General features: G+C 42.7%; 2 protein-coding genes across 5 annotated transcripts in view; one reads left to right on the top strand and one right to left on the bottom strand.

The window, feature by feature from the left end:
- Positions 1-1,582: 1,582 nt before the first annotated feature.
- Positions 1,583-7,496, bottom strand: LOC110491387 (voltage-gated potassium channel regulatory subunit KCNG3). Its single transcript, XM_021564792.3, has 4 exons — positions 6,355-7,496; positions 3,772-3,946; positions 3,341-3,407; positions 1,583-2,653 (listed from the first exon to the last, which is right to left on the bottom strand). The coding sequence occupies exons 1-4, from the start codon at positions 6,773-6,775 to the stop codon at positions 2,069-2,071; spliced, it is 1,248 nt and encodes a 415-aa protein (XP_021420467.1). The 5' UTR covers positions 6,776-7,496; the 3' UTR covers positions 1,583-2,068.
- A 2,432-nt stretch (positions 7,497-9,928) lies between these two features.
- The window catches only part of LOC110491386 (metastasis-associated protein MTA3), a 33,389-nt gene continuing 27,525 nt past the window's right edge, over positions 9,929-15,792 (top strand). For 3 of the 4 annotated variants that reach the window (XM_036946170.2, XM_036946172.2, XM_036946171.2), the window contains exons 1-2: positions 9,942-10,273; positions 14,995-15,062. In XM_036946170.2, the coding sequence (XP_036802065.1) occupies positions 10,246-10,273; positions 14,995-15,062 (96 nt within the window). In that variant the 5' untranslated portion in view covers positions 9,942-10,245. Of the gene's footprint in view, positions 10,274-14,994; positions 15,063-15,792 lie in introns of all 4 variants that reach the window. The other variant, XM_036946169.2, reaches the window with a different exon arrangement.

The raw sequence follows: 15,792 nt of genomic DNA, 5'->3' as shown, positions 1-15,792 counted from the left end.
GTTACAGTCAACCCTGTTACAGTCAACCCTGTTACAGTCAACCCTGTTAATAGACACTTACTATAGTATTTATTTTCTTGAGATGGGAAAATTGTTTTCTATGAAGTTTTAGGAAATCTATATATTTTTCAAACGTTCAAAGGGCATTCAATTGGTGGAAGGAACTGTGACAGTACCAAAGAACACAGGGTAAAACTTCACAATTAGATTATCTTTATAAAGGTTTATAATTTGTTTATTAGGCTAACTGTCAATTAAACATTGGGATATAAATAAGTGCACCTAGATATGCTTCCTATCAAAAACAAAGAATGTTCTTCAACTGTAAATTGCTTGCCAATAAAGTTGGATGATTTAATGAGTGTTCAACTTATAAGCATTTGTAATTGCAATCATAAAGCACTAATAACAGTGCAGCTACATAAGGATTGAGGGGGGGGGGGGGGGGGGGGGGGGGGGCAGGAGGAAGCATGGAGACGGATGAGAGGAAGCCAGAGAGGGATTTACAGGGGGATGAGAGGGAGTGTGTGTGTGTTTGGTTCATATATTTCTCCTCTCATAATCACAGCGACTCACAGGCACAGGCAGCCAATCATCTGCAGACTTGTGTCCAGTCTGAAACTATGGTTTCTGTAGCTACACAATTGTTCATGGGATATGTGATGCCCCATACCCGTTACAGATTGGCTAATGGAAAGCCTCGCAAGGAAGTTTTCAACTAACCTGTTCTTACCAGAGAATATTCAGAAAGATATTAAGTTCATGTTTTGCACCGAGTGAGGAGTTCCCTCACCATTTTAGCGGCCAGACATCTTGCATTTCCCAACATCTTTGCAAGAAATCGTTGTTTTTAATGCGACGCGGCCGCGGCCATGTGTAGTTGTGTGTGAGAACCTGTTCTCAACTGGCCTACCTGGTGAAATAAATAAATACTTTTAAAAAAGTAGATCAGCAAATCACACATGCGACCAAAACAAAGATGCAAGAGGCATTTCTCACTCGATACAAAACGTGGATTTACTGTCTTTCTGAATATTCTCTGTTTTTTTGGAGAACCACTTGAAACTGGGCACGGACATTTCTAAGATACTTTTTTTGTTCTCGATTCAGTAAAAAATGTATCTTCCTTATAGTATCTCCAAGAACAGGCTAATTGAAAAATTATTTGTGAGGCTTTCCATTAGCCAATCTGTAAAGGGTAGGGAGCATCACATATCCCGTTAACAATTCTGTAGCTACAGTTTATGGTCTGAACAGTCTGCTGTGTGTGTGTGTGTGTGTGTGTGTGTGTGTGTGTGTGTGTGTGTGTGTGTGTGTGTGTGTGTGTGTGTGTGTGTGTGTGTGTGTGTGTGTGTGTGTGTGTGTGTGTGTGTGTGAGAGAGAGAGAGAGAGAGAGAGAGAGTGTGTGTGTGTGTGTGTGAGCAGCAGCGTCACAGCTATGATTGACAGTCATACAGTAACTGAACTAGGCGAGGAACCTGTTGCCCATAGAGACCAGAAACACATAATTTGTCACTTTGTAGTTTGCTAAGAGAAAATCAATAGAAATTCACACATGCATTCACACACACAAACAGGCACACTGTCTCTGTTGATCTTTTATGCTGAGCTCATGCCGACTGTCTTTGTCTGTTTCTTTCATCTCTGTCAGGCCATCTCATCCTCTCTTTGTCTCTCTCTTCTTTTTTTTCAGACTGAAACTTACACAAATGGGAAAAGCTGTCTCTGCGAAAGTAGTTTCCATGGAGATATGATACAAACATGGACTTATGGTCTTTGTGTGTCTTCTGTCATCTGCCCTGCTTCCAGATGGCGGCACAGGATTGGTGGAGACACGAGGAACGTCCAAAAGTCTATTAGTTCATTAAACTTCCATGTTCAGGGGGAGGGGCCGAAGGGGTTCGTTCAACTAGGCAGCTGGGCAAAGCTGTAGAAGATGAGAGGGTATGTGTGTGTGTGTGTGTGTGTGTGTGTGTGTGTGTGTGTGTGTGTGTGTGTGTGTGTGTGTGTGTGTGTGTGTGTGTGTGTGTGTGTGTTTGTGTGTGTCTGTCTGTCTGTCTGTGTATATTCAGTGTGTGTGTGTGTGTGTGTACCTAGCGGAGCGGAGCTTCAGTTCGTTGTAACACTGAACAAAGCTGTGGTAGATGAAGGTGATTGGCAATGCCAGAAGAACGATGCCACTGACCACACACAGCCCTCCCAGCATGCGCCCACCAACCGTTACCGGGTAAACGTCACCGTAACCAACGGTCGTCATGGAGATGACAGCCCACCATGCAGCAGCTGGGATGCTGGCATAGTCTCCTCCTCTGTTACTGCGGTCGTCAAGGTTACGGTGGTCAGGGTCGAGGCCATGCTCCAGCAGCTGAGCCAATGCGCTGTATATTGCTGTGGCAACGGTAAGGAAAATGGCGAGGGTGGCCATCTCGTGACGACAGCGGCGTAGCGTCATCCCCAGAGTCTGCAATCCCAGGAAGTGTCTGGCCAGCTTCACCAGCCAGAACACACGCATCATCCTCAGAACCCTCAGGGTTACCCCGGCGACGCCTGACAATCCCCCTGCTCCGCCTGGCATCACCATGGAAACGTAGTAAGGTGTGATGGCCGCCACGTCAATCAGGTTCAGCGGCCGACACAGGAAGACCAGCTTGTCCTGGATTAGATTTAGATTTTTGGGTTAGAAAATGTATGTAATGAAAAAAGAAGGAAAAGTACCAGCCGTTTTGGGGCTATATAGAATAATTTTTTATGGTCTTTCGAGAGCTTTTATGGAGAATGTTTCTATAAAAAAAACTTTCTCAATCTGAAAGGTTCATTGTACATCCTTTTGTAGAACAATACAGGGTTTTTAATTCTGGTCAGCCATATTATATTGTTAAAATTCCATAGGTGTAATTATTGTGTTAATTGACAAGTTGAATCTAGTGAGCTACCTCTGGAACATCTGGGGGTCCCTGAGGAGAAAATTGGGAACCACTGACTGATTTAGTTAACTGTTCTCAAATTACACAAGGCCATACATGAGTCTTTCACAAGACACAATCACTAGCCACAGTCATATATAATATGTAATGACACTAGATAAACTGGAATGACACTCTCACTCATTGTTGCACAAAAAGGAGCTGTACGTAAATCACACCCCAAAATATTTGAATGAGCCGCCCTACATTTTAAATCACTAAAAGAGCAAAGAACCATTTTGTGAACCGTAAAGAACCATTGAAGAGTTCCAAGTGTTCTTTGAGCCATTATGGTTCCACATAGAACCCTCACCCTTACCAAAGAACCCTTGAGGAACAATCATATTTTAGTGTGTGGAACCAAGAAGATAACACACCTTAGCCACGAGGAAACGCACCACACACTCCGCTGTGAACCAACCGATACACACCGCCTCCACAATCCTGTAAGAAGGAGGTATATAAAGAGAAACACAGAGAGGGAAAGGAGAGACACAGAGAAGACAAGAGGACTGTTAGAGTTAACCAGCCAAAACATGTCCTGTTGTTGTAGCTACGTCTGATTGCTTATTGATTCGCAGCCAGGTTATTAGAGGTCTGTGTGTGCGGATAATGAATGTTTTAAATTAAAGCCAATGGCTGTCTGCTGTGCAGCATCCGGCTGCTTGTTGTCACCGATCCATCTTACCGAGAAGCCCACAATCATCACACACACTCCCATACACACACTCACACACACACGAACACCCTGGTTCGACTGAAATTCAATGACCCCTGCTTGCGTGCGCTTTTGTGAGTGTGTGTGTACCTGTGCTCTTCCACTGTGTTGTGTTTTGCCGTGTTCCAATCTGGCAGCGTGCTCATACACAGCATCACCATGGAGACGATGACGAAGATGACGGACAGCAAAGCGAGGAGTTGAGCCGCCACCGACGACCCCGGTTCCTCGAAGGTCCGACGCATCCACTCTAGCCACCCTGATCCTACACACACACACACACACACACACACACACACACACACACACAGACACACACACACACACACACGTCTGTATTACATGTGTCAAACATATCACACTCAAAGGCCTACACACAGACACAGACAGTGGCATCTAACTATTTAACTGGCATTTGAGATGGGGCTCCCAACACCCATAGGGGGCACAAAGGCACTTGGCAACTCAGATTTGTCCTATTTGTTTATTTTTCAGACGTTTAATTGATTACTAAACATTTTTAAGCCCATCTTTTATCATTATTTAAAAAAAACAATATTCCGTCAGTGGTGTCTGGTGGAGGGGGCACACTGACTGGGCCAGGCAACGAGTACCCCCCCCCCACTCTCTCCCTAGTCAATGGTTCTTTCCAAGGTGCAAGGAGCAAAGAGATGCCTAGGCAGGACGCTACTCTAGTGTGTGCAGTATTGCCAGCGGAGGAGGAAGACTGTAGAGCGACACACACATTGTTTGAGTTGATTTTAGCTTCTGGTGACTGAGGTATGTTTGTAAATTAATTTGATCAAGCTATACTGAACAAAAATATAAACACAATATGTAAAGTGTTGGTCTCATGTTTCATGAGCTGAAGTAAAAGATCCCCAAAATGTTCCATATGCTCACAAAGCTTATTTCTCTCAAATGTAGTGCACAAATGAGTTTACATCCCTGTTGGTGAGCATTTCTTATTTTCCAAGACCATCCACCCACCTGACAGGTGTGGTATATCAAAAAGCTGATTAAACAGCATGATCATTACACAAGTGCACCATATGCCGGGGACAATAAAAGGCCACTCTAAAATGTGCAGTTTTGTCACACAACACAATGCCACAGATGTCTGAAGTTCTGGGGGAGCGTGCAATTGGCAGTGGTGTAAAGTACTTATGTAAAAATATTTGAAAGTACTACTTAATTAAGTAGTTTTTTGTAGTATCTGGACTTTACTATTTATATTTTTGACAACTTTTACTTTTACCTCACTACATTCCTAAAGAAAATGATGTACTTTTTACTCCATACATTTTGAACGCTTAGCAGGACAGGAAAATGGCCTAATTCACAGATGTATCAAGAGATCATCCCTGGTCATCCCTACTGCCTCTGATCTAGCGGACTCACTAAGCCCATGCTTCGTTTGTAAATTATGTCTGAGTGTTGGAGCGTGCCTCTTGCTATCACTAAATTAAAAAAAACAGGAAAATTGTGCTGTCTGATTTGCTTAATATAAAGGTTAAATAAATAAAATAAATAATATGTTGAATTTTAAATAATTCGTACTTTCACTTTTGATACTTAAGTATATTTTAGCAGTTATATTTACTTTTGATACTTATGTATATTTAAGACCAAATATTTTTAGACTTTGACTCAAGTAGTATTTTACTGGGTGACTTGCACTTTTATTTGAGTCATTTTCTATTAAGGTATCTTTACTTTTACTCAAGTATGACAATTGTGTACTTTTTCCACCACTGGCAATTGGCATACTGACTACAGGAATGTCCACCAGAGCTGTTGCCAGATAATTTAGTGTTCATTTCTCTACCATAAGCCTCCTCCAACATTTTTTTTGTTGAGAATTTGGCAGTACGTCCAACAAGCCTCACAACCGCAGACCATGTGTAACCACGCCAGCCCAGGACCGCCCCATCCGGCGTTTCCACCTGAGGGTTGTCTGAGACCAGCCCTTTTGTGGGTAAAAACGAATTCAAATTTTTGCTTGCCCTGACTCCCAAGTGAGTGGGCCTATGCCCTCCCAGGCCCACCCATGGCTGAGACCCTGCCCAGTCATGTGAAATCCATAGATTTGGGCCAAATTTATTTATTTCAATTGACTGATTTCCTTATATGAACTGTAACTCAGTAAAATTGTTGAAATTCTTCCTCATTAGGTTTATATATTTTTTCAGTATATGTAGCCATTAACTCCTTCCTGATGAATAAATAAAATGCTAATGTTTTGTTGTTTCTCTGTAATACGAGCCACCTAGCAATTTTATGAAGTTGGAAATTCATAGACAGCGAATTAAAATCACTGCCTATGAATTCATAGACGTTTTCCACAGTGAAATTCATCGTTAGATGCCTGCATGCAAAGATTGACAGCCATTTAGATTGTTCTTTTCCAAACTCAAATGACAATAAATAGATACACAATTGACTAAAATTATTGGGTTATGACACTATATACCAGTGTGATAGTTGTACTAAACTCCTAAGGCATAACAGTTCTTAATGAATCAATGTGCATAATTAAGTAAAATAACAATTGAACAGGGAAAAAGGTATGCTTAGATAACACCCCCCCCCCCCCACACACACACCCAATCCTCATGTTTTTGTGCCCCCTCTAAAATAATGAGTGCATGACACCTCTGACAACACACACACCTTTCTCCACCTCCACCTCGCTCCGGGACTCGTTGTCCTCCGCGCGCATAATCAGATCCTCTTCGGAGTAACCGGTGTCGTCTAGTCTCCGCTGGCAACAGAACTCCAGATGCGCGCTCCCAAGCCCCCAGTACAGCATTTCGCTGTAAAAGGAGAGCGCGCACACTCCCGGGACGAATCGGAGCTTTCCGGAGCGCAGGTATAGCATAATGAAGACAAAGGCTTGCGCGTGCCGGTCGAAGAAGAATTCATTGCTATCCTGGTCGTAGTCGTCGCAGACCTCGAGGACTTCCTTCTCCGTGACACAGGCGTGCAGGCGGCTCACGCGCTGAAGTGGGAAATCACGGATCACCTCGCCAGGGAATGCGTACCGGGTACCCCCCACGTTCAGTACACAGACGCTCTTCTTACCGAACTTCATCCCTCTCTCCGGTCCACGGTAGCCTAACCGTACACTCACAATCCAGAAATGTCCTCAGGTCTGGCGGTGTCCCATCTCCTCTCCTACCACGGAGATCAAAAGTCAAGCAAACCAAATGACTAAATCACTCTGGAGGGAACAATCAGGCAGAGAAGAAACTTCCTCTGCCGTCGGTATAGACCCGGGTTCTCCGGATCCGTCCTGGCGCACTTCTTGACTCCAGGCTGTCCTTGGTGTTTTACGCACAGGAGATGGACTCCGACTGATCTCCACTATAGAGGAAAGGGTAATGTCTCTGCTCCCATGGATTGATGGATGAGGTTGCGCCCAGAGCGGGATGGAAACTGCTCCTCTCCTCTCTCTTCTCCGTCTGCACCAACCACTCGCTTTCCACCACCCCACTCCCTCTCTGTGATGTCACAAATCTCCCCCTTTCTCAACACACATGTACGCACGCACGCACACGCGCGCGCACACACACACACTCACACGCTAGATAAACATTGCGCACCATGGTAACACGTCTGGGATAGAGCTGCCAACGAGAGGCGATCAGAACACAAAATAGGGCCGTTTATGAACAGCTTATTGCCTATACTTCACGCCCACACACAGATCCAGAGACAGACAGACAGACATTCGGACCCAAAGAGTACGAATTACATTGGAAAGGATAACTTGGCAGTGACAACCTATAGTTTAAAATAAATGTTTCTGTTAATGCAAAGTGTTATGGACTATGTTAGCTAGAATTGTTGTGAATATGAATGTTTTCACCAGATGTACACTGTAAAACATTTCCTGTAAAAAGTACAGCAACTTACTGGCAGAAATTAGCCAGTAAGTTACTGTAATTTATTTTACAGTACAGCTACTGTAATCCATTTTACAGTAATCTATTTTTTGTTGCCTAAAATGTTACTGTAATCTAATTTACATTTATATTACTGGAATTATCCATGCAGCGACATTTGACCCAGTGTTTTTTGCACGTTTTTATTTTTGCGTTTACATTTTTATCATTCAGCAGGTGCTGTCAGTGCATTCAACCAAGGTTGATAAAAAAAACACATATCATATTGATAGCAAGTAAAACTTTTCTGTAACTTTACTGAAAATGTTGTTGTAGTTAGTGTATTGGTCTCCAAAATAATTGTAATTAAAACAAGATGTCTTATGATAGATCTCTGACTATCTCTGGATAGTGCCAATACATTACTGAGATACTCACGGTAACTTGATGCCAGAGCAATGAAACACAGTACGATACAGGCAAAGTGGCTATTCACTCGTAAGAAATGTATTTCCACAGTATATTATACTGTAATTACAAGGGATTAGAGCAAGCAGGTTGGCTCTAGGCATTCACATATTACAGGATATTAAGGAACACTTGCACTCTTTAGAAGCATAAACAAAGACTTCCAAACTGGCCCCGATTGAAGGGCAAAACAGCTCAACTGGACATGGGTAAATATTCAACCATTAAAAGATTTAAGACCCACTACCACTCTGTTCCCTATTTCCATGTAATAGCTAGGGAACTACCAACACTTATCACTTGAATTGGCACAGGAATCTCACAAATGGGTGCAACAAATATAGTCACATACAAGGCAAGCCTCAAAATATGTTGATGACTAAGAAACAACAAAACCATGCACTAATTAGTGTTCAAAAGGTTTTTGGCACTCCAGAAATGCATTATGATATTGTATTTGGAATTTCAGTACATGTCTGGCAGCAATTGTCCAGTAAGTTAATGTAGAGTTTCAGGACAAGGTTTGTAGAATTCATAAAATACAGTATGTTACTGCATCCCGTGGGGGTGCAGCAGTCTCATTCACGGCTGCAACTTTACAAGACACACCTTAAAATATGTTAACGAGACAGAAACTCTTTCCCTGCACACATTTTCCAACAATGCACCATAATTAATACTGTAAAACACATTCGTGTGGTAATCTGCTATATTCAGGTTATACAGTATCATACTGTTGTGTAGCCTAGTGCAGTAAAGCAACATATAAGAAATCTATAGAATAACCTGGAACTGCAGAATAGGCTATAAGGTGACGCAGCATGCGGTAACAAAGCTCAAATTACTTAGTGATGTGTGTGTGTGTGTGTGTGTGTGTGTGTGTGTGTGTGTGTGTGTGTGTGTGTGCTTGTGTGTGTGTTTGTGTGTGTGTGTGTGTGTGTGTGTGTGTGTGTGCTTGTGTGTGTGCTTGTGTGTGTGATTGTGTGTGTGTGTGCTTGTGTGTGTGTTTGTGTGTGTGTGTGTGTGTGTGTGTGTCACGTCGCAGTAGGCCTAGGCTAGTTCTCTCAAATGATGTATATAAACCCTGGATTACTGATTCTATGTTTTGGCCATCAAGAGGCTTTGAAACCACAGGTCGGCCATAATGGCACTCCCCAGTAGGGGCAGTCCTCCATAGGAATGAATGGAATTCTACAATATTTCAACTAAATCTTTCAGGGACAAAATTACATGTATTTAAGTTTTTTTTTTTTTTGTAGTGGGGCCAGTAACATTAGCAATCACAAAAAAAGTATACTTTAAGGAAAATATGTATGTTTGTATTTTTATTTAAAGCTCACCTAAATAATTTAAGAGTATGCATTAATGCCACAATATCTAACTTTTTGGGGAGCCGACCAAATTCACATAGAGATGTGAGTTATAGATATTTAATTCGGATTAAAAGCAAGTCTAAGAACCAATAGATCTGTTATCTGTGCTATTTCTATGCTTCCCGTTCTTATGCTTAGTTTTTGCATCTTCTACTTTCGGTTTTGTACACGAGCTTCAAACAGCTGAAAAAAACAATATTGTTGGTTATGGGAAATACATTACAAGACGGTTTAGATGGTACAATAATTCCCTACATACTGCTTGTTTTGTCACATAAACTGAAATTAGGCAAACTATTTGAATTTTAGCATCCAGGAAATGGCGGAGATATTTCTGCATATTGCTCCTTTAAGGTGTCCGTAATAGAATACGTATGGCAAAAACGAATGTAGACATTAATTAATACAATTCTATAGCTTCTAAAATATATTTTACAACGGTGAGGAGTGCCAAGATGGAGACACGGTGGCTTCAGCACAGCACCCCCTATGTGTCACCTAGTGTATATATAAACTGCTGGCTCCCTCCCCCTCTCTCCTCCGGGACCGTCACTAGAAGCCTATGGTTTCGGGTTGATCGGAGTCTTTTGGTTGTGTGTGTGTGCCTCTCTCTCTGTGTGTGCGCCCAGTACTACTGTATTGTACTGTGAGAAGGTAGACAGATAGGGGGCACCGCACCAAAATCTCCCGCTCAACCCCCCCACAAACTCACTTTCTAACTTCAACGTTTTTTTTTTTTAAACCGACCACAGGACTTTAACAACTGATCGCTTTATTTATTGATAACATTTTCGGTTAGTTTATGGTTTGTGTTTTTACACACCGGGAGGGCAGAAATGGCCGCCAACATGTACCGGGTCGGAGGTATGTCACATAGGGTTTTTGATTAAGTCGAAACATGCTAATTTTCTCTCAATATCGGCGAATGTGTTCTTTTCTCAGATATAGATATATTGTAAATTATTATAATTGGCAGGCAAACGTGTGCCGTCATTTACAGGAGAAATGCATGGATTTCCAAATATTTGGGAATCTAATGGGTCAGGCCTCGCGACTATCGTGGCCATACCAGTCAGTCAGCTAGCCATTAGCTAGCATGTTACACCATAAACATGACTATTTTCTACTTTAGCTTTATGTACTCTTATTTTCACGTAATATCCCATTTTATATACACATGCACAGACATGCATTGCATGATTTGTCGAGTGCACGTTGGATTGTCTTTATGATTATTGTTAGGAAGAGGTGCCTTTGTATTTGGCTCCTTTTTGGCACGCATCCATGTAATACGGCTCCTTATTGTGCTAGCTAACAGCTAGCTAACGAGTCAACTGACTAGAAGTGCATGCTTTGTTGCCAATTCAATGGATTATCTTAACCGCTATAGCCAGCTAATAATGCTTTGTTTGATATTGTGAGGGGAATGGCCCATGCATCTGTTTCTTGTAGTTTTGCTGATAATCAGCTCCAGGTAGCTAGCTATGCATTTAGTTTCCCAGGTTATCCACCTAGCTAGCTGTTTTTTCTCTTCTAGCTAACTAGCTGTTGATGCCATTCGATTCCGACATTGTCTCATGGCGTCACGTGAACTAGTCTTTCACGTTTGCGAGACGAGCCAGTGGGGAAACACTATTGTCACGCCACTTCGATACAGAAGTTACTTTTTTGTACCCGGTTAGGAGACTGAGGTTAAGGTTAGCGAAGATGCTCTCCTAATTTGCTACGACAATCACTTTGTATCGACGTGACATGAACATATCGTGTCCCATTAGCTACTGTTTATGATAATGATCCCAGAGCATCTGCCCTGGGCAACAAAGGCAGCGGTAAAGGATAGTATCTTGCATGTATAATAACGTAAAACACTGCTGGGTGAAAGGATGACCTGGAAACAATGTAACGATGCTTTTTTTCCTTATCGGCTACAGAGTATCGGAATGTACGTCACGTGGATGTCTGATCAATTGTCATCTTTTTCACAGTTATTTAGGGCTATGTTTTCCACCGGATGTCACTGTGTGTTTGCATTGTATCAATTTTTATTGTACCTTTTATTTAACTAGGCAAGTCAGTTAAGAACAAATTCTTATTTTCAATGACGGCCTATGAATAGTGGGTTAACTGCCTGTTCAGGGGCAGAATGACAGATTTGCACCTTGTCAGCTCGGGGGTTTGAACTTGCAACCTTCCGGTTAGTAGTCCAACGCTCTAGGCTACCCTGCCGTTTAAAGTTGTCATGTCACGTACACAAGTACAGTGAAATTGCAAAAAAAAATTGCAAGCCAAACCCAACAATGCAGTAATCAATATCAACGTAGCAATAAATAAGGTATAACAAAAACATTTGAGATTTTGTGTTACTGGCCTACACACAATACTGCATAATGTCAAAGCAGAATTTTGTTTTGAGATTTCTTTAAACAAATGAGTGAAAAGTTGAAATGTCTGGAGTCATTAAGTATTCAACCCCTTTTGTTATGGAACGTCTAAATAAGTTCAGGAGTAAACATTTGCTTAACAAGTCAAATAATTAATTTAATGGACACTCTTGTGTGCAGTAATAGGTTTGAAAATTATTTTTGAATGACTACATCATCTCTGTACCCCACACATACATACAATTATCTGTAAGGTCCCTCAGTCGAGTAATGCATTTCAACCACAAAGACCAGGGAGGTTTTCCAATGTCTCACAAAGAAGGACAACTATTGTTAGAAAGACATTGAATATCCCTTTGAGCATGGTGAAGTTATTAATTACACTTTGGATGATGTATCAATACACCCAGTTACTACGAAGATACCGGCATCCTTCCTAACTCAGTTGCTGGAGAGGAAGGAAACTGCTCAGTGATTTCACCATGAGGCCAAAGGTGACTTTAAAACAGTTACAGAGTTTAATCTTAGAGTGGAGATCTCGCTAGCGGGATCAAATTCGATCACATCCGGTGAAATTGGAGTGCGCCAAATTCAAAATACAAAATCGTGGCTGGATCAACAACATTGTAGTTACTCCACAATTTTAACCTAATTGACAAAATAAAAATATTCAAAAACATGCATCCTGTTTGAAACAAGGAACTAAAGTAATACTGCAAAAATGTGGCAAAACAATTAACTTTTTGTCCAGAATACAAAGTTATATGTTTTGGGAAAATTCAATACACATAATACTGAGTACCACTCCGTATTTTCAAGCATATGGTTGGCTGCATCATGTAATGGTATGCTTGTAATCTGTAAGGACTGGGGAGTTTTTCAGGATAAAAAATGAATCTAATGGAGCTAAGCACAGGCAAAATCCTAGAATAAAACCATATTCAGTCTGCGTTCCACCAGACACTGGGAGATTAATTCCACCTTTCAGCAGGACAATAACCTAAAACACAAGGCCAAATATACACTGGTGTTGCTTACCAAGATGACATTGAATGTTCCTGAGTGGCCTAGATACAGTTTTGACTTAAACTGGCGTGAAAACCTATGGCAAGACTTGAAAATAGCTGTCTAACAATGATCACCAACCAACTTGACAGAGCTTGAAGAATTGTGCAAATATTGTACAATCCAGGTGTGCAAAGCTCTTAGACTCACCCAGAAAGACTCACAACTATAATCGCTGCCAAAGGTGATTTTTGCATGTATTAAGTCACCGGTGTGAGCACTTATGTAAATTTGGTATTTCATTTTCAATTCAGTAAGCAAAAAATAAAATTCTGAACATGTTCTCACTTTGTCATTATGGGATATTGTGTGCAGATGGTAACACAAAATGTGGAATAAATCAAGGGGTATGAATACTTTCTGAAGGTACTGTATGTATAGGGGAAAGGGGAGTAGGTATTATATATATATATATATATATATATATATATATATATATATATAATAAACAGAGTAACAGCAGCGTAAATTGTGATTGTATGTGCGTGTGTATAGAGTCAGTATAAATGTGTGCATATTACGTGGTTGTTGGAAGTGTCAGTGTGTGTGTGTGTGTAGACTCCTGTAAGTGCAACTCAGTCTGTGTAGCCATTCTGTTAGCTATTTAGAAGTCTTGTGGCTTGGGGATAGAAGCTGTTCAGGAGCCTGTTGGTGCCAGACTTGATGCACTGGTACTGCTGTTATAGAGGTCCTGGATGACAGGGAGCGATGCTGTTGCCAAACCAAGCAGTGATGCAGCTGTAACACGTTTTGAGGATTTGAGGGTCCATGCCAAACCCTTTCAACTTCCTGAGTCAGAAAAGGCACTTTTGTGCCTTCACGACTGTGTGAGTGGACCATTTTGAGTCCTTAGTGATTTGGACACCAAGGATCTTAAGGCTCTCGGTCCACTCCACTGCAGCCCCGTCGATGTGGATGGGGGCGTGCTCACCCCCTCCACCCCTTGTTGTATCTGGTCCACGATCAGCTCCTTGGTCTTACTGACGTTGAGGGAGAGTTTGTTGTCACTGACCTAAACCCTTTAGACTGTCATTGTTGCCGGTGATCAGGCCTACCACCGTTGCATTGTCAGCAAACTTGATGATGGTGATGGAGTCGTGCGTTGCCATGCAGTCGTGGGTGAACAGGGAGTACAGGAGGGGACTAAGCAGACACCCCTGTGGGGCCCCTGTGTTGAGGGTCAGCGTGGCAGAGGTGATTTTGCCTACCCTCACCACCTGGGTCAGGAAGTCCAGGATCCAGTTGCAGAGGGGGAGGTGTTCCGTTCCAGGGTCCCGAGCTTGGTGACGATCTTGGAGGGGACAATGGTGTTGACCGCTGAGCTGTAGACAATGAACAGCGTTCTCACATAAGTATTCCTCTTATCTAGTGGGTGAGGGCACTGTGGAGTTCAATTGCGTTTACATCGTCTATGGATCTGTTGAAGCTGTATGCAAATTGGAGTGGGTCTCGGGTGTCTGGGATGATGGAGTTGATGTGTGCCATAACCAGCCTCTCAAAGCACTTAATGATTACAGATGTGAGAGCTACAGGGTGATAGTCATTGTGGCATGAAACCTTAGAGTTCTTAGGAACAGGAATGATGATAGTCATTTTAAGACGCGTGGATTACAGACTGGGACAAGGAGAGGATGAAAATGACTCAATCAGCTATGATATATAATGTTATAGCTATGATATTATAGCTACTCTGTTAATGTGTAATCTGGCTATTGGACCATTTATGCCTGGAACTTGCCCTGTGTGTGTCTAGTAACGTAGCAAACATTTTTGATGACAGTTGATATGCTTCTATAGGTAAAGGCTATCAGGTAGGTGTGCCACTCAGACCTGATTGACTTGTTCAACTGTGAACAGAACCAACAGCTTTCAGAAAGAGTTTGTGTTTGACTGTATGTCCCCTGTCTCCCTTTATTTGACTACTGCAGCCTCTGCCAAGGGTTTTGGATCTTTTATGGCACAGCCATGATGCAGTGGCCTGGCCCGCTAACTGCAGCCCCATTGGGTTGTTCTCCCCTGTTGTTGAATTAGGCGTTAGAACAGGGCTGGAATAAAAGCTTGCACACCCAGTAGCTGGAGTGGTTATACAGTAAGGTGGCAGGCAGTGTGTCAATGTGATGTTATTGTATTCTCTTCCAGACTATGTATTCATTGAGAATTCCTCCAGCAATCCTTACCTGATCCGCCGGATAGAAGAACTAAACAAGGTACTGCCCGCCCTGGGGTGTGTGTGTGTGTGTGTGTGTGTGTTTGTGTGTAGGTAATTAAAGTACTCTGGCTGATGTGCCTGACGGCGAATAGCTGCCTGTCTGTCCTGTGACTTTTCCTGTCCTGCGCTAGTGTGTGTGAGTGTGAGATTGTGTGTGTAATATGATGCTTAGCAACAGATGTTACCTGCCTTCAACTGTCATTTCCATGGCAACCGGAAGGTGAGAATGGGCACACCTCCTCCCACCCCTTCTCTCCCTCAGTACCACCCTCTGTCCTCTTCATCCATACCTCCTTCCCTCTGTCATCCGTACCTCCTTCCCTCTGTCATCCGTACCTCCTTCCTCTGTCATCCGTACCTCCTTCCCTCTGTCATCCGTACCTCCTTCCCTCTGTCATCCGTACCTCCTTCCCTCTGTCATCCGTACCTCCTTCCCTCTGTCATCCGTACCTCCTTCCCTCATCATCCTTACCTCCTTCCCTCTGTCATCCGTACCTCCTTCCCTCTTCATCCGTACCTCCTTCCCTCTGTCATCCGTACCTCCTTCCCTCTGTCATCCGTACCTCCTTCCCTCTGTCATCCGTACCTCCTTCCCTCTGTCATCCGTACCTCCTTCCCTCTGTCATCCGTACCTCCTTCCCTCATCATCCGTACCTCCTTCCCTCTGTCATCCGTACCTCCATCGCTCTTTCCTCTCTTCCTCCATGCCCTTCCGTCAACTTGTTTTT

This window comes from Oncorhynchus mykiss, chromosome 16 (genome assembly GCF_057628025.1).
Source record: "Oncorhynchus mykiss isolate SJ-2025 chromosome 16, ASM5762802v1, whole genome shotgun sequence".
Classification (NCBI taxonomy): Eukaryota; Metazoa; Chordata; class Actinopteri; order Salmoniformes; family Salmonidae; genus Oncorhynchus; species Oncorhynchus mykiss.
This window is presented reverse-complemented; position numbering and strand designations above follow the sequence as displayed.

Bases quoted from the DNA above. Each gene is read 5' to 3' on its own strand.
- LOC110491387 (XM_021564792.3), bottom strand. From the start codon at position 6,775: ATGAAGTTCGGTAAGAAGAGCGTCTGTGTACTGAACGTGGGGGGTACC. The intron at 3,947-6,354 runs GTGTGTGTGTTG...GTGTGTGTGTAG, and splicing joins CGAGGTGGAGGTGGAGAAAG to GATCAGGGTGGCTAGAGTGG. The intron at 3,408-3,771 runs GTACACACACAC...TCCTTCTTACAG, and splicing joins AACACAGTGGAAGAGCACAG to GATTGTGGAGGCGGTGTGTA.